The 18,787-nt window shown below is 46.7% G+C and overlaps 1 protein-coding gene across 1 annotated transcript in view; it reads right to left on the reverse strand.

The window, feature by feature from the left end:
• Window positions 1-18,787, reverse strand: part of MUC16 (mucin 16, cell surface associated) — a 144,822-nt gene that overhangs the window by 73,693 nt on the left and 52,342 nt on the right. Inside the window, exons 11-26 of the mRNA XM_025367835.1 lie at window positions 14,841-14,876; window positions 14,539-14,598; window positions 13,304-13,431; window positions 12,874-12,941; window positions 9,481-9,653; window positions 8,804-8,839; window positions 8,485-8,550; window positions 7,333-7,457; window positions 6,744-6,811; window positions 5,964-6,136; window positions 5,600-5,635; window positions 5,274-5,339; window positions 4,316-4,440; window positions 4,013-4,080; window positions 3,226-3,398; window positions 213-248 (exon numbers count right to left, since the gene is read on the reverse strand). Coding sequence (XP_025223620.1) covers window positions 213-248; window positions 3,226-3,398; window positions 4,013-4,080; window positions 4,316-4,440; window positions 5,274-5,339; window positions 5,600-5,635; window positions 5,964-6,136; window positions 6,744-6,811; window positions 7,333-7,457; window positions 8,485-8,550; window positions 8,804-8,839; window positions 9,481-9,653; window positions 12,874-12,941; window positions 13,304-13,431; window positions 14,539-14,598; window positions 14,841-14,876 — 1,437 coding nt within the window. The remainder of the gene's footprint in view (window positions 1-212; window positions 249-3,225; window positions 3,399-4,012; window positions 4,081-4,315; window positions 4,441-5,273; window positions 5,340-5,599; window positions 5,636-5,963; window positions 6,137-6,743; window positions 6,812-7,332; window positions 7,458-8,484; window positions 8,551-8,803; window positions 8,840-9,480; window positions 9,654-12,873; window positions 12,942-13,303; window positions 13,432-14,538; window positions 14,599-14,840; window positions 14,877-18,787) is intronic.

Below are 18,787 nucleotides of genomic sequence, written 5' to 3' on the forward strand. Positions count from 1 at the left end.
GAAATGACAAGAAGGTAGACTATTGTGACGTCTGCTGCATTTGGTCTTGACCTGGGTCTGTCTTTGGAGCTGGGGCAAAAGGGAGCTTGAGTAACTTCTGCCTTCCCAGCTCATTTGCTCAAGAGGAGGACATATGGGTTTAAGAGGAGGGGCCAGCTCCTGCTCCACTTGATATAGGATCAGGGGCATCTGGACATGAGTTGAATACTCACTGCTGGTGGTGGGCACAGAGGTCCGATGGGTGAAACCTGTATAGAGAAGTAGGGAGGAGACTGGGTAAGGGTTAAGGAGATGTGGGGGACACAATAGAGTTCAGGACCATCCTGGTGCAATTAAATGAGTTTCATGGGACAGGAGTCATTAAAGATTTCCTATCAGCATCATCACAACAGGGAAGAGTGCCCAGAGGGAATGCCTCTCATGATAACGAAGAATCCATGAAGTCCAGAACTTAGTCATCCCATGTAGAGCATATGACAGAATTTTCAATGGTCAGGTAGGGAGTGTGCCCCAAGCAGAGATTAGAGTTTGCACATGAAGGAGGAAGAGACTCCTAGCATATCACAGCTGCTCACCATTGACATACAGACTGTTCCTGTCCAGGGTGTAGGGGCCCAGCTCCTTGATTCCATGGGTCAAGTGGCTCAGTTCCCAGTACAGCTGCTCCCTGTCCACTCCAGGACTTTTGGGGTCAAGACGGTGGGTGCAGATGGCATCCACTCCAGTGGCTGCTCCATCCTTCTCAGACCTGGGGAAGGGGGAATGACAATGAAAAGAGTACCAGGACTTGTCTTGAGATTGCTGAGGGAAACACGTCAAGGAACCAGAGGAAATGAGAAACCTGGGGTAGAGGTGAGAAGCCACACTTAGATTATCTGAGTACACAGACCACTGTCTTGGTTGGGACAGGAAGCAGAGTCCTGGATATAATAATTTTTATAAAAGTGCAAGGTGAAACCTGCATTCTCATGGCATGGGAACAGGAGAACCCAGACTTCAGACTAGTGGTGAGCTTGAAAGGCTGATGAATGTATGTGGATGAGGCATGATTATGTTGAGAGAAATCCTGGGGACAGAATTTAACACCTAAATGAAAGGGAGGGGCACGGAAAGAAGGGAATTCAGAGGGGTGATCAGGGTAGTGCCTCAATCCTGATGATGGACCATGAAGATTCTGCATGTTGAGGTGGGGCATGGGGGTGTTACTATCCGGAAACAACTGGTTCTCAAGCCAGTGACTCCTGAATTCCCCTTTTGGTGAGGATATCCCTAGGAAGTGTAGCAAGGAAGCAGTGCAAAGTCTTTTGGAGTGGGAACAAGTGGGGCAGCCAGGCTGGCTCTTCTAAAGTCTCACCTGAGCAAGGTCAGTCTGCAGCCAGAGTACAGAGGGCCAACACTGGTGTTCTTCAACATGGGACCAAGCTGTGGAGGCGGGAGAGGGAGATGGGGAGGAGGGGGAGGCAGATGAGTAGGAGGGCTGAGGTGTGTGTGTTAGGCGCAGATGTGAGGTGGGTGGAGCAAGCACCAATGAGCCGGGCCGGTCTTCTTGGGTGCGGTTTGCATCTCTCGGAGGGAAGAGTGAAGTTGGTGCTATCTTCTTTTATCACCCTGGCATGGATGATGTAGAAGGGACTGGATATCTGGGGCCGGGCAGAGTCAGGAGGGCAGGGCACTAACCAGATTCTGCAAGACCCTCTCTGTGGTGTTGAACTTCCTGGAACCAGGGTGACGCATGTCCTCCTCATACTTCAGGTTGGTGATGGTGAAGTTGAGGGTGAAAGGCACCAGGAGAGGGCCAGCAGCTGTAGTGGGAATTGAAAATAAACACTATGTTCAAAGTCAAGAAAGGGGGGTTTGGAATAGACTTATCTTTAAACATGCGCAAATTTTAAATTGAGAGAGAAAATATTTACCATGTCTTCCTTGCCTATAATAATACAATTTATTTTTATAAAAGTAGATTATATAATAGTAGTTAGATGCTGAGCATAAGTATTCATGCATATTCAGTGCTCAATATTGTCTGATGTTATCTGTTATATTTATGATGGCTGGTCATTGTCATCGTTACTATCATTTTCACCATCATAAACAGCACCACCACCATCATCATCATCATCATCATCACACTCAACACATCATCACTACCATCATAACCTTCACAACCATCACTGACAACATCCTTATGTCCATCACCATCATTGTCAGTAACATCACCACCATCGTCATCGACAGCATCACTACCATCATCAATCATCATCACACTCAACCTGTCATTATTACTGTCATAACCACCACCACCATCATCATCACCACATGAACACAAGCTCACTGAGGGCAGAGATGCTTTTATTCATTTTGTTTTCCTTGTATCTCTAAGCTCTGGTACACTGTAGGTGGCCAATAAAATTTTGGTTCACTCAGTATCACTGGATTTACTATGATTTTCCATCTTCATTTGAGTGAAAATGGCACATACGTTCACATTCATCAGGCATGATCTAAGGGAGATGCCATTGACTGGTACTTACCTGTGGGGCTTGGGAGGAAGGATGGAGTCCCTGAGGTTCCAAAGGCCACTGTGGAGGTCCCAGGAGCTGAGAAAAAAATCCTTATCATTGAAAGCAGAAAATAATCTCATGGCAGAAATGGCAAGAAGTTAGACTATTATGAGGTCTGCTGCATGTGGGCTTGAGCTGGGTCTGTCTTTGGAGCTGGGGTGGAGGGGAGCTTCAATAACTTCTGCCTTCCCAGCTCCATTGCTCAAGAGGAGGACTTATGGGTTTAGGAGGAGGGGCCAGCTCCTGCTCCACTTGATGTAGGATCAAGGGTATCTGGACATGAGTTGAATACTCACTGCTGGTGGTGGACACAGAGGTCCGATGGGTGAAATCTGCATAGAGAAGGAGGGAGGAGACTGGGTAAGGGTTAAGGAGATGTGGGGGGTACAATAGGGGTCATGGCAATCCTGGTGCAATTAAAAGAGTTTCACGGGACTGGGGCCATTAAAGAATTCCTATCAGCATCCTCACAACAGGGAAGAGTGCCCTGAGGGAACACAGTTCATGATAATGAAGAAACTGTGAAGTCCAGAACTTAGTCATCCCATGTAGAGCAAATGACAGAATATTCAATGACCAGGCAGGGAGTGTGACTTCAAGCCAGAGATTAGATTCTTCCCAGATTCTAGAGGGAAAAAACTCCAACCACATCACAGCTGCTCACCATTGACATAGAGACTGTTACTGTCCAGGGTGTAGGGGCCCAGCTCTTTGATGCCATTGGTCAGTTGGCTCAGCTCCCAGTACAGCTGCTCTCTGTTGAGTCCAGGGCTTTTGGGGTCAAGATGGTGGGTGCAGATGGCATCCACTCCAGTGGCTGCTCCATCCTTCTCGGGCCTGGGGAAGGTAGGAGGGGGAATGACAATGAAAAGAGTACCAGGACTTGTCTTGAGATTGCTGAGGGAAACATGTCAAGGAACCAGAGGAAATGAGAAACCTGGGAAAGAGGTGAGAAGCCACACCTAGATTTTCTGAGTGCACTGACTATTGTCTTGCTTGGAACTGTGAGCAGAATCATGGATACAACCATGCTTATCAAAGTGCAAGGTGAAACCTACATTCTCATGGCATGGGGACAGGAGAGCCCAGACTTGAGTCCAGTGAAGAGCTGGAAATGGGGATGAAAGCACATGGATGAGGCATGATTGTCTTGGGAGAAATTCTAGGGACAAAATTTAACACCTAAATGAAAGGGAGTGGCAGGGGAAGGAGGGAATTCAGAAGGATCATCAGGGTAGAGGCTCAATCCTGATGATGGACCATGCAGATTCTCCCTGTTGAGGTGGGGTGTGGGGGTGTTACTATCAGGAAACACATTGGTCCTGAAGCCAGTGACTCCTGCATTCCCCTTTTGGTGAGGATATCCCTAGGAGGTGCAGCAAGGAGGCAGTGCAAAGTCTATTGGAGTGGAAACAATTGGGGCAGCCAGGCTGGATCTTCTAAGGTCTCACCTGAGAGAGGTCAGTCTGCAGCCAGAGTACAGAGGGCCAACACTAGTGTTCTTGAATACAGGGCCAAGCTGTGAAGGAAGGAGAGGAAAAAGAGTAGGAGGGCTAAGGTGCGTGTGTGGGGGGCAGAAGTCAGGTGTGTGGAGCAGGCACCAGTGGGCGGGGCTGGCCTCAGTGAGCAAGGCTTGCGTCCTTTGCAGGCAAGGGTGAGATGGGTGCAATCTTCTTCCACAGTTCTGGCTTGGATGATGTAGGAGGGACTGGGTATTTGGGGAGGGGTAGGAATAAAGTGGGTAGGGCTCTCACCAGACCCTGCAGGACCCTCTCTGTGGTGTTGAACTTCCTGGAGCCAGGGTGATGCATGTTCTCCTCGTACTGCAGGTTGGTGATAGTGAAGTTGAGGGTGAACGGCACCAGGAGAGGGCCAATGACTGTAGTTGGAATGGGAAATAAACACTATGTTCAAAGCAGAGAAAATACCAGTTTGCAAGAGACGTATCTTTCAATATATGTAGAATTTAAATTGAGCGACAAAATATTTACCATGTCTCCCTTGCCTATAATAATACAATTTACTTTTATAAAAGTGTATGATGTAATAGTAGATGCTAAGCATAGCTTTTGGTGAATATGTATTGCTCAATATTGTCTGACATTTTCTGTTAACTTTATTGTCACCGTCATCACCATCACCAAGATTGTCACCATCACCATCATTATTATCATCATCGCCACTGTTATCACCACCATGATAATCCCCATCATGACCACCACAAACATCATCATTCTCAACACATCATCATTGCCATCATAACCCCACCACCATCACCAGAATCATCCTCATCACCATCATCATTGTCATCAACATCACTACCACCATCATCAAGATCACCACTATCATCATTATAAACAGCAACACTACCACTATCATCATCTCACTCAATACATCATAATTACCATCATAACCTCTACCACCATCAGCAGCATCATCCTCGTCACCATCACCATCATCATCAACATCACTACCACCATCATCATCATCACAAGAATACAAGCTCACTGAGGGCATAAGTTGTTTTAAAATTGATTTTCTTTTTCTTACTGTATTCCTGGGGTCTGGTACACGGTAGGTGGCCAAAACAAATTTGTCCACTCACTATCACTAGATTTACTTTGATTTTCCACCTTTATTTGAGTGAAAATGACAGAGATGTTTACACTAATCAGGCACGCTCTCATAGATATGTCATTGACTGATACTTACTCGTGGGGCTGGAGAGGGTGGATGGAGTCCCTGAGGTTCCAAAATCCACTATGGAGGTCCCAGGAGCTGAGGAAAATTCCTTGTCAGTGAAAGCAGAAAGCACTCTCTTGGCAGAAATGGCAAGAGGGGAGACTATTTATGGGGTTTGTTGCATGTGTGGCTTGAGCTGGGTTGGTGTCTTGAGCTGGGCAGAGGGGCGCTTGAATAACTTCTGCCCTCCTAACTTGTTTGCTCATGAAGAGGACTTATGGGTTTATGAGGAGGGGCCAGCTCCTGCTCCTCTTGGTGTAGGAACCGGGGCATTTGGACATGAGTTGAATACTCACTGCTGGTGGTGGACACAGAGCTCCGATGGGTGAAACCTGCAAAGAGAAGGAGGGAGGAGAGTGGGTAAGAGACAGGAGAGGTGGGGGACCAAATGGAGGTCAATGCTACCCTGGTGCAATGAACTGAGTTTCATGGTACAGGGACCATTGAAGATTTCCTATCAGCATCTTCACATCAGGAAAGAAGGCCCTGAAGGAACACAGTCCACAATGATAACGAAACCATGAAGTTCAGACCTCAGTCATCCCATGTAGAACATATGACAGAATTTTCAAAAGCCAGGCAGGGAGTGTGACCTCTAATTAGAGATTAGAGGCTGCCCGGCAAGGGGGAAGAGATTTTAACCACATCACAGTCACTCACCATTGACATAGAGACTGTTCCTGTCCAGGGTGTAGGGGCCCAGCTCATCAATGCCATTGGTCAGCTTGCTTAGCTCCCAGTACAGCTGCTCCCTGTTGAGTCCAGGGCTTTTGGGGTCAAGGCGGTGGGTGCAGATGGCATCCACTCCAGTGGCTGCCCCATCCTTCTCGGGTCTGGGGAGGGTCAGTGGGAAAAATGACAATGAAAAGATTATCTAGGAAAGGTCTTGTGATTGCTGAGGGAAGGACAGCAAGGACCAGAGAAATGAAAAACCTGGGAAAGAGGTGAGAAGCCACATCGACTCTTAGTGCATGCACTATTGTCTGGCTTAGGTCTGTGAGCGGAGTCACGGATACAATTACTTTTATAAAAGTGCAAGATGAAACTGACATTTTCATGGACGGGACAGGGGGGCCAGACTTGAGCCCAGTGAAGAGCTGGAAATGAGGATGAAAGCACGTGGATAAGGCATGATTGTCCTGAGAGAAATCCTGGAGACAGAATTTAACACCTAAAGGAAAGGGAGGCACAAGGAATGGAGGGAATTCAGAGGGATGATAAGGGTAGGGGCTCAATCCTGATGATGGGCCATGCAGATTCTCTCTGTTGAGGTGGGGTGTAGGGGTGTTACTATCAGGAAACACACTGATCTTGAAGCCAGTGACTCCTGAATTCCACCTTTGGTGAGGATATCCCTAGGAAGTGCAGCAAGGAAGCAGTGCAAAGTCTTTTGGAGTGAGAACAAGTGGGGCAACCAGACTGGAAATTCTAAGGTCTCACCTGAGCAAAGTCAGTCTGCAGTCAGAGTACAGAGGGCTGACACTGGTGTTCTTGAACAAGGGCCTGAGCTGTGGAGGAGGGAGAGGGAGGTGAGTAGGAGGGCTAAGTTGTATGTAGGAGCCAGGCAGAAGTGAAATGGGCAGGGCTGGCTTCGGTGGGTGAGGCTTGCATCTCTTCTTTTTTTTTTTTTTTTTTTTTTGAGATGGAGTTTCGCTTTTTAGCCTAGGCACGATCTTGGTTCACTGCAACCTCTGCCTCCCGGATTCGAGTGATTCTCTTGCCTCACCCTCCCAAGTAGCTGGGATTACAGGCATGCACCACCATGCTCAGCTAATTTTGTATTTTTAGTAGAGATGAGGTTTCATCATGTTGGCCAGGCTGGTCACAAACTCCTGACCTCAGTGATCCACCCGCCTTGGCCTCCCAAAGTGCTGGTATTACAGGCGTGAGCCACTGCTCCTGGCTGAGGCTTGCATCTCACGGGGCAAGAGTGAGTTGGGTGTGATATTCTTCCATTGCCCCGGCATGGATGATGTAAGGGGAACTGGGTATCATGAGCAAGGCAGAGTGTGGAGGGCAAGACACTAACCAGACCCTGCAGGACCCTCTCTGTGGTGTTGAACTTCCTGGAGCCAGGGCGACGCATGTCCTCCTCGTACTGCAGGTTGGTGATGGTGAAGTTGAGGGTGAACGGCACCAGGAGAGGGCCAGCAGCTGTAGTGGGAGTGGGAAATAAACATTATGTTCAAAGTAGAGAGAATAGCACTTTGTAATAACCATATGCAGCAATTAAATTAAGTGACATAATAAATATTTTCCATGCCTTTCTTATCTATGATACAATTTACTTTCTAAAGTAGATTATATAATAGTAGTTAGATGCTGAGCATAGCTCTTGGCACATATGTAGTGCTCAATATTGTGAGATGATATCTGTTATCTTTATTATCTCCATTATCATCATCACTATCATAGTCATCATTATTATTATTATCATCATTATTCTCATCACAAGTACCACCAGCACCACCATGATGATCCCCATCATGGTCATGATCCACAAACATCAGCATCACCATCATCACATTCAACATATCATTACCATCATAACCCTACCACCATCACCGACATCATTCTCATTACCATCATCGTCATTGGCATGGACATCACCGTCACCATCATCAATAATGTCAGTAGCATAATAATAATCATCATCATCATCATCAACACTACCACCATCACCATCATCATCATCACACTCAACATATCATTACCATCATAACCCCACCACCATCACCGACATCATCCTCATCCCCATCATTGTAATTGTCATTGACATCACCATTACCATCATCAACATCACTAGCATGATAATAATCATCATCACCATCGTCAACACCACCACCATCATCATCACACTCAACTTATCATTATTACCATAGTAACCCCCACCACCATCACCAGCATCATTTTCTTCAACATCATCACCATCACCATCATCATCAACAGCACCACCACCACCATCATCATCATGACAAGAATACAAGCTCACTGAGAGCAGAGATTTTGTATCGGCTTTGTTTTCCCTGCTCTATCTCTAGGATCTGGTACACACTAAGTGGCCAACAAATTTCGTTGGTCCACTCACTGTCAGTAGATTTGCTATGACTTTCCACCTTCATCTGAGTAAAAATGACAGAGATAGCATGCTGTAATAGAGATGTCATTAACTGGTACTTACTCGTGGGGCTGGGGCTGGAGGATAGAGTCCCTGAGGTTCCCACATCCACTGTGGAGGTCCCAGGAGCTGAGGAGAAGTCCTCATTAGTGGGAGCAGAAAGCACTACCATGGCAGATATGCCAAAAGGTGACTTTTATAGGGTTTGCTGCATGTGGGCTTGAGCTGAGTCTGTCTTTGAAACTGGGGCAGAGAGGAGCCTGAATAACTTCTGCCTTCCCAGCTGCTTTGCTCAAGAGGACTTATGGGTTTATGAAGAGGGGCAGCTCCTGCTTTGCTTTGTGTAGGATCATGGGCATGTGGAAATGAGTTGAATACTCACTGCTGGTGGCGGACATAGAGCTTCGATGGGTGAAACCTGCATAGAGAAGGAGGGAGGAGTGTGGGTAAGTGACGAGGAGATGTGGGGGACCAATTAGGGGTCAGGGCTACCCTGGTGCAATGGAAGGAGTTTCATGCAACAGGGACCATTAAAGATTTCCTATCAGCGCCCTCATATCGGGGAAGAATGCCCTGATGGAATTCATTCCATGATGATGAAGAAACCGTGAAATCCTGGCCAGGTGCAGTGGCTCAAGCCTGTAATCCCAACACTTTGGGAGGCCAAGGCAAGGTGGATTATGAGGTCAAGAGATCGAGACCATCCTGGCCAACATGGAGAAACCCTGTCTCTACTAAAAATACAAAAATTAGTTGGGTGTGGTGGCATGCATCTGTAGTCCCATCTACTCGGGAGGCTGAGGCAGGAGAATTGCTTGAACCTGGGAGGCGGAGGTTGCAGTGAGCTGAGATCATGCCACTGCACCTCAGCCTGGCAACAGAGCGAGACTCCGTCTCAAAAAAAAGAGATAATCTGAAGTCCAGAACTTAGTCATCCCATGTAGAGCACAGGGACAAATTTTCAATTGCCTGGTAGTGGGTGTGACCTCAAGCCAGAGATTACAGGCGGCCCAGCAAGGAGGAAGAGGAAGAGCCTCCAACCACATCACAGCTGCTCACCGTTGACATAGAGACTGTTCCGGTCCAGGGTGTAGGGGCCCAGCTCCTGGATGCCATTGGTCAGGTTGCTCAGCTCCCAGTACAGTCGCTCTCTGTCCAGTCCGAGGCCTTCAGGGTCAGGGTGATGTGTGCAGATGGCATCCACTGCTGTGGCTGATCCGTCCTTCTCTGGCCTGGTTAAGAACCTACATATGCTTAGTCAATCCACCTCTCCATCCTTTTGTCCTTCCTTTCCACTCTTTGTCAGCCCCTAATGCGAAATCTGGGGAAACTGTGGTTAACAAGAATGTGGCTCTCAGTCCGGGCACAGTGGCTCACGCCTGTAATCCCAACACTTTGGGAGGCTGAGGCGGGTGGATCACGAGGTCAAGAGATTGAGACCATCCTGGCCAACATGGTGAAACCCTATCTCCACTAAAAATGCAAAAATTAGCTGGGTGTGGTGGTACGTGCCTGCAGTCCCAGCTACTCGGGAGGCTAAGCCAGGAGAATTGCTTGAACCCAGGAGCCAGAGGTTGCAGTGAGCCAAGATCACGCCACTGCACTCCAGCTTGGGCAACAGAGCGAGACTCTGTCTCAAACAAACAAACAAGCAAACAAACAAAAAGAATGCGGTTCTCATCAGAGAGATGCCTACCATAAACAAATTACTAGGATTATTAGTGGAAGCAGAAAGCATTATCATGGCAGAAATGCCAAGAGGTGAGACTTTTATAGGGTTTACTGCATGTGGCTTGAGCTGAGTCTGTCTTTGGAACTGGGGCAGAGGGGAGCTTGAATAGCTTCTGCCTTCCCAGCTGCTTTGCTCAAGAGGAGGGCTTATGGGTTTATGAGGAGGGGCAGCTCCTGCTTTGCTTGGTGTAGGATCCTAGGATAATAATGCCAGGGATCTGCATGGCCCCGAATAAGCCTCCTAAAGTACCAGGTGTGCGACAGCTGTACTTAGGGTCAATCTGTAATCCGTGGCAGTGGCCCTTGTACTGGTGCGCGTAGCAGTGGCCCTCCTACTGGTGCCCACGGCATGGTGTTTTCAAATGGCGGGATCAGAAGGTTCAAGTAATCGTCTCTAGATCCTATGGACCAGCAGGGCTAGGAGATTTGTTATGAAACTTAAAGGACCTGAATGACTTGGGAAAAATGCCCTTTTTGGCTGGTCTGTCTGAAACTGTGGCTGGTCCAACAAGCAGTCAGAAGGTCTTCGTGTCTCAGCACCTGTTCCTGGCCACAGGACATGGACTCACCTACCTGGCCACCCACTATTGAGTGATTAGAGGAAAAGGGGCTCCTATGTCCCAGGGTTGTGAGTAGCTCTATAGTACGAACGACTTTATAGTAACAACTACCATTTATTAAATACTTCCTATGCAGCAGGCCCAGCATTTTGTATTCATAATCACATATTTTCATCCTCAAAGCATCCCTATGGGTTGGTACTGCTCAATTGCCCCAGTCAGTACTATACTAATTATATTATGTATAACACAATTATATATAACATAAAATATATAAATATGTAGATCTGTAAATATAAGCTTAATATAGAAATATATGATATTGTTTTGCATTTTATACATTATTATATTATATAGCTTATGTAATATATATTATTATACCTCTTCCTAACATATATTAAATTGGTTTATATGTAACTATTTTATATAATTATACAGCTATATAACTATTACGTAACTATTTTTTATATAACTACCATATACCTCTACCTAACATATATTAAACTGATTTATATATAACTATTGTATATAACTACATAACTATTTTTATATAACTACCACATACTTTTAGACGCTTCTTGACTCATGATGGTATTATGTCCTGATAAACCCATGTTTTTTATTTTCTTTTTTTGTTTTTGTTTTCTTTTGTTTTTGGAGATGGAGTCTCACTCTGTTGCCCAGGCTGGAGTGCAGTGGTGTGATCTTGGCTCACTGCAACCTCTGCTTTCCAGGTTCAATCCATTCTCCTGCCTCAGCCTCCCGAGTAGCTGTGACTGTAGGTACCCGCCACCACACCCAGCTAATTTTTGTATTTTTAGTAGAGATGGGTTTTCTCCATGTTTGCCAAGCTGATCTTGAACTACTGACCTCAGGTGATCCACCAGCCTCAGCCTCCCAAAGTGCTGGGATTACAGGCGTGAGCCACGCACCCAGCCTGTTGTTTTGTTTTTTGGAGACAAGAGTCTCTCTCTGTCATCCAGGCTGGAGTGCAGTGGTGTGACCTTGACTCACTGCAACCTTCATCTCCTAAGTTCAAGTGATTCTCATGCTTCAGTCTCCTGAGTAGCTGGAACTACAGCTGTCACACCACACCTGGCTAATTTTTGTAGTTTTAGTAGAGACAAGATTTTGCCATTTGGCCAGCCTGGTCTCAAACTCCTGGCCTCAAGCGACCCACCTGCCTCAGCCTCCCAAAGTGCTGGGATTACAAGTGTGAGCCACCATGCCCGGCCCTGATAAACCATTGTGAATTGAAAATATCATAAGTCAAAAATGCCCTGTAGCCAGGCGTGGTGGCTCATGCCTGTAATCCCAGGATTTTGGGAGGCCAAGGTGGGAGGATTCCTTGAGCCCAGGAGTTCAAGGCCACCTGGGCAACATGGCAAGACCCTCCTCTCCACAAAAAAATTGAAAAAAAAAATAGCCAGGTGTGGTGACACACACCTGTAATCCCAGCTACTCAGGAGGCTGAGGTGGGAGGATCACTTGAGCTGGAGGTACATGACTGATAAAATGGGACTCTTGGGAGAGACACACTTGGAGATTCTGTGAGAGAGGTGTGAAAGGTGAGAATGCCAGGCAGGAAATGATATCAACCAACGTCTACCCTAAAAGACGTGCCCTTTCCAGCACTCAGGGACAGTGCCCTCGGCGCCTCTCAGTCTCCCTCAGAACAGCCAGGCCCTCTGTGGCTGCATTCTGAGTCACTCAAGAGCTGACCTCCTGTGTGTAAGGGCTGAACGCCTTCCTTTCTTCCCCTCTTAGATTCTCTGGGAAAGTTCCTTTAGAGGGAAGTCAGATTGGGGTTTTCCACATGTTGCAAGGGAGCAGAAGAGGCAGTGCCACCTAAGGGATAGGAGTTTGGATTTAGAACCTGAAGTGCTGGAGTTGCTTCGTGTGCCCTGGCACAAGCCACTTAACCTGGGCTTCAGTTTCCCCTTCTGCTCCTGCTTCATGAGACTGTTGCAAACACTGATGAGGCATTAAATATAAAGTACATAATGCCCCTTGGGTCTTAGGAATAGTTAGCTGCTGCTGGTGGTGGTGATGCTTAGTATCCATGGGCAATGGTTGTTCCAAGTATGAACAGAATCAAGGAGCCCAGAGACTGGGGTCATATTCACCTGTTGGGTTGTGTTTTTCTTGGGGAGGGTCTCACCTGAGTGAGGCTAGTCTGCAGCCTGAATAGAGGTATTCCAGACTGCTATTCCTGAACAAGGGTTTGAGCTGCAAGGAAGGAGAGGGGAGGTGAGAAACAGAAACAACAGCTGTGGGAAGCCAGGAAGAGTGGGGCATTGGAGGGGTGGACCAGGCTGGAGTGATGCGGGTGGGATGGGGTGAGGTGGGCGTGACTGAAATAAGTGGGCGTAGCATGGAAAGGTGGGCGTGGCTGGCATCAGTAGGCGGGGCAGGGTGAGGTGGGCTTGGCTAAAATCAGTGGGTGGGGCAGGGAAAGGTGGCTGGGGTTGGATGAGGTGGCCATGGCTGGCATCAGTGGGAGAGGTAATGTGAGGTGGGCATGGTTTGTCTAAGTGGGCAGGGGAGGAGTAAGGTGGGCAGGGGAGGAGTAAGGTGGGCGGGGCTCTCACCAGACCCTGCAGGACTCTCTCTGTGGCGTTGAACTTCCTGGAACCAGGGTGCCGCATGTCCTCCACGTACTGCAGGTTGGTGATAGTGAAGTTGAGGGTGAATGGCACCATGAATGGGACTGTGGCTGCTGCAAGGAAGGAGAAAAGAAGACCACGCCTGAGTCAGATCTGAACTGACTCTAAGTCAATTTCTGAGGACCCAGACAGAGTGCTTGAAGCAAGAGTTTGAAGCAGACAGGTGGGTGCTTTAGTTTGGACGGATAACGGAAAGCCAGGTAAGGAGAAAAGTGGGATGTTGCTAAAATGCATTACCTGGGCCCAGAAGCAGGTTAGGGGACCAGGGTGGGTGTATTGGGTCAGAATGTGTGACTACTGGAAGCTGAGGTCTCAGACTCTGCCAGGTGCCCATACCCACCCTAACAAACTCTAGCTGAGAAGTTAAAAGAAAAAAGGACCGGGACAGTCTCATGCTTTGGGGAACAAGAAGGAAAAAAAGAGTCAACTCAATCCCATTAAACATTGAACAACAACAACAAAACATCAAACAGCAGTCCTTAAAGCAGACCTTCTCTCACCTGCTTTACTTGGCTACCCTTCCCCACCCAATCCCCAAACTCCCAGAACTTGCCCTTCCTTTAATAAAGAGGAGACCACACGGTAGACAGACATAGTTACCATGGTTACGGCCACACTAGTGAGTCAGATTTGTTTTCAAATCCCCTCTCTGCCCCTCACCAGCCAAGTGACCGTGGACATGTTACCTGTCCATACCTCAGTTTCTTCCACTGTAATACAATGGGCATAATGGGCCAGGCGCGGTGGCTCACGCCTGTAATCCCAGCACTTTGGGAGGCCAAGGCGGGTCGATCATCTGAGGTCAGGAGTTTGAGAACAGCCTGGCCAACATGGTGAAACCCTGTCTCTACTAAAAATACAAAAAATTAGCCAGGCGTGGTGGCGCATGCCTATAATCCCAGCTACTTGGGAGGCTGAGGTAGGAGAATCACTTGAACCTGGGAGGCGAAGGTTGCAGTGAGCTGAGATCACGCCATTGCACTCCAGATTGGGTGACAGAACAAGCCTCCATGTAAAAAAAAAAAAAAAAAAAAGAATAAAGAAAAAAGAAAAAAAATTAGAGAGTGAGAGGGAGAGTGGAACAGGCTGAGGCTAGGTGGTCAGCAGGGAACAGACCGTGCAGTGTTAAATTTCATAGAAGCCAGAGAGGAGCTTCCTACCTGTGGAGCTGGGGATGGAGGATGTGGAAATCCCTGGGGAGAATGTAGAAGTCACTGGAGCTGAGAAAAAAAGAACATGGAAAAATGATTGGGTGTCTTCCTAAAGGCATGTGGCACAGGAACTGCTAATTGGTATTTGGGCTTCTATCTTGACTCACACCAAGACCTTGATGGGTTAGGGGCTGCTCTGAGGCTGTGGCTGGGCCCGCAGGGAGGGGAATGATCAGTTTCTTTTCTGAGGAATGCACCTTGGGGAGGAAGGATCCCAAGGCCATTGGAATATCACAGCTTTGAATACTCACTGCTGGTGGCAGGGGTCTGGTACCGATGGTTATAACCTGCAGATAGGGAGGAAAGAGTAAAGAAGGACTATTATGATGGGTGAGAGGTAAGGGAGGGGAAGATGATAGATTTAGAAATGGAAATCATGGGAAACTTTCATGATGACCCCATCTGGGCTATCCCTCAGCCAGCCAGAGGGAGGGAAAGGGTTTCCACCTTAGATGCGTGACTTCAGCTCACAAGAGAACCTCCATCGTCTCAGCCCAGAGTTGCCAAAGTTGAACAAGTCATGGACATTTCATTGAGAAGAGGTGGGGCCAAGATCTTTTGTGAATAAAGGATAATGGCTACATTTTATTTGGTACTTATTTTGTGCTTTGTCCTTTGACAATAATGGTGGAGATCATCACTATTATTAATCCTGAAATAAAAATATCATAATAGCTGTCCCTATTTATGGGGAATCTAGTATGCACCAGCAATAATAATAAATACATTACAAGGGTGGAAAGACACATGTATGGATGAGTGAGCTTTCTGATCTTATTTGTATTGTCTCTACCCATAAAGATAATTTAGTTTGATTCTTATTCAAACTAGCAGCTCATTGTCATCACAAAGAAACTGCAGGGCTGGGCACAGTGGCTCACGCCTGTAATCCCAGCACTTTGGAAGACCTAGATAGGTGGATCACTTGAGGTCAGGAGTTCAAGACCATCCTGGCCAACATGGTGAAACCCCATCTCCACTAAGAACACAAAAATTAGCGTGGCATTGCGGTGGGCACCTGTAATCCCAGCTACTCAGGAGGCTGAGGCAGGAGAATCGCTTAAACCCAGGAGGTGGAGGTTGCAGTGAGCTGAGATCGTGCCATTACACTCCAGCCTGTGCGACAGAGAGAGACTGTGTTTCAAAAAGAAAAGAAGAGAAGAGAAGAGAAAAAGAAAGAAAGAAGAAAGAAGGAAAGAGAGAAAGAAAGAGAAGGAAAGAGAAGGAAGGAAGGAAGGAAGGAAGGAAGGAAGGAAGGAAGGAAGGAAGGAAGGAAGGAGAAAGAAAGAAAGAAAGAAGGAAAGAAAGAAAGAAAGAAAGAAAGAAAGAAAGAAAGAAAGAAAGAAAGAAAGAAAGAAAGAAAGAAAAAGAGAGAGAGAGAGGGAGGGAGTGAGGGAAGGAGGGAGGAAGGAAAGAAGGAAGAAAGGAAGGAAGGGTTAGTATGATTTGGAATACTGGAGAAAATTTGGCAAAACAGATGTGGTGGTAAAAACAAGAGACTTCAGGATGACAGGAGTGGCATTACCATTGGAGCAAGAAAGGAATTGGGGATAAGAGAAGTTGTCATGAGTGTTTCTCTAGGTCATGGACTGCATCTCCTTTGAGGCTCTGTGAGAGATACAAGGAAAGACGGAACCCAGGAAAGCCCTGTAATTCACATGGGTTGTTCCTGAATTATCTCATTTGATTATGGGAACAATCCCACATGGTATTTTTATTCCATTCTACAGAGAGGACATTAAAGTCTAGGGAGGTTACATGGCTTGTCCTGCATCCAACAAAACAGATATCTGTCTGTCATTCAATAGTACCACACTGTTAAGCTGTGCCCTAAATTAGTCATAATCCTATGGACACAGAACAGGATGTGTACTTGATACTACAATGAAATACTTTGTATTATCTCCTATGTCAAGGATAGAGGAGTATATATCCTCTATTTCAAATCAGATATAAAGGAAATCTCCAAGTGGATTCAGAGGGGAAATAACAAATTCAGCATTAGGTTAGATCATTAGCACAGAGGCCATTCATGCCTCATTCCTGTCCTAAGATTGGGGCTTGCTGTATTTGGATGATCCACAGTGATGTCTTGTAGTTAGGAGCCTGGAGTTTTCATGAGTCTTTCATGGTATTGCGGGATTTTAGCAAGTGTGGTATGTTCTGAAACATGAATTAGATCCTCTTTGGCACTCTGTGAATAGTGCAAAGAAAATTTAGATTTATTTTACATTTGCTGGTTTGACTGGTTGTCTTGAAACTTCTGAGACTGGGCCAAGCGGAGCCCTATCATTTACTTAGGTTATTAGGCGTTTATCTTATTTGATCTTCACAATAATCTTAGCTGACATTTTAAAAATTAAAAAAATAATTTAAAATTTTCATTTAAAAAATAAAAAAAAAAATCCATTCCAAAAATAGGGGCAGGTGAGGTGGCTCCCACCTGTAATCCCAGCACTTTGGGAGGCCTTTGGGTGGGTCACTTGAGATCAGGAGTTTGAGACTAGCCTGGCCAACATGGTGAAACCCCATCTCTACAAAAATACAAAAATTACCCAGGCGTGATGGTGGGCGCCTCTAGTCCCAGCTACTCGAGAGGCTGAGGCAGGAGAATCGCTCCAACCTGGGAGGCGGAGGCTGCAGTGAGACAAGATTGTACCACTGCACTCCAGACTGGGCGCCAGAGGGAGACTCCATTAAAAAAAAAAAAAAGAAAAAAAGAAAAAAAAAAACTGAACCCTTTGGGCAAGATTAGTGAGACATAGCACATATGGCTGGGCACGGTGGCTCATGCCTATAATCCCAGCACTTTGGGAGACTGAGGTGGGTGGATCACAGGAGGTGAGGAGTTCGAGACCAGCTTGGCCAACATGGTGAAACCCCATCTCTACAAAATTACAAAAATTAGCCAGGCGTGGTGGCAGGTGCCTGTAGTCCCAGCTACTCGAGAGGCTGAGGCAGGAGAATCACTTGAACCCGGGATGTGGAGGCTGCAGTGAGCCAAGACTGTACCACTGCACTCCAGCCTGGGCACTAGAGGGAAACTCTATCAAAAATAAATAAATAAATAAATAAATAAATAAGGACACTGAATCCTTTTGGCAGGATTAGAGGATTAGTAAGACATAACACATATGGGCAGGCACGGAGGCGCACGCCTGTAATCCCAGCACTTTGGGAGGCTGAGGCAGGTGGATCACCTGAGGTCAGGAGTTTGAGACCAGCCTGGCCAACATGGGGAAACCCCGTCTCTACTAAAAATACAAAAAATTAGCCGGGCGTGGTGGCGGGCACCTGTAGTCCCAGCTACTCGAGAGGCTGAGGCGGGAGAATCGCATGAACCCGGGAGGCGGAGGCTGCAGTGAGCTAAGATTGTACTGCTGCACTCCAGCCTGGGCGCCAGAGGGAGACTGTCAAAAAAAAAAAAAAAAAAAAAAAAAAAAAAAAAATAGGACATTGAATCCTTTGGGCAGGATTAGTGAGACATAACACATATAAGAAGTTCTGTAAATATTAGCTTTTACAGTCAATATTAGCTTTTATTGTAGGTGTTCTTGTTGGTGATGTTGCTAAGAGCATTGTTCCAGAAGCCTAGAGACGCTGCAGGACTTTCCCAGGGCCACACAGTGAGCAGCACCAGGACTTGGGATTCACCAAAACACACACTGTTAACAGCTACTTTTAAGTCACTCTCAATGACTTGTAATGAAATATAAGGCAGGTTGTCATCCAGGTATAAAGAAAATGTCTAAGGTGGTATGGTGAGGACAGAGTTAATCAAACTTTAGCTCAAATTGTTGTATTAGAAGCTCCTTGATAGGCTTTTCCATCCTGAGATGTGTGGGCTTATTCATGCTGGGTCTGCAGCGATGCTTAGAAGTTAGGGTGGTGGCCAGGTGCCGTGGCTCATGCCTGTAATCCCAGCATTATGGGAAGCCGAGGCGGGTGGATCACCAGAGGTCGGGAGTTCGAGACCAGCCTGACCAACATGGTGAAACCCTGTCTCTACTAAAAATACAAAAATTAGCCTGGCATGGTGGCGTGTGCCTGTAATCCCAGCTACTGGAGAGGCTGAGGCAGGAGGATTGCTGGAACCCGGGAGGCAGAGGTTGCAGTGAGCCAAGATCACACCACAAGACTCTGTCTTAAAAAATAAATAAATAAATAGATAAATAAATAAATTAATAAAAAAGGAGAA

The sequence above is a fragment of the Theropithecus gelada genome, chromosome 19 (genome assembly GCF_003255815.1).
Source record: "Theropithecus gelada isolate Dixy chromosome 19, Tgel_1.0, whole genome shotgun sequence".
NCBI lineage: Eukaryota > Metazoa > Chordata > Mammalia > Primates > Cercopithecidae > Theropithecus > Theropithecus gelada.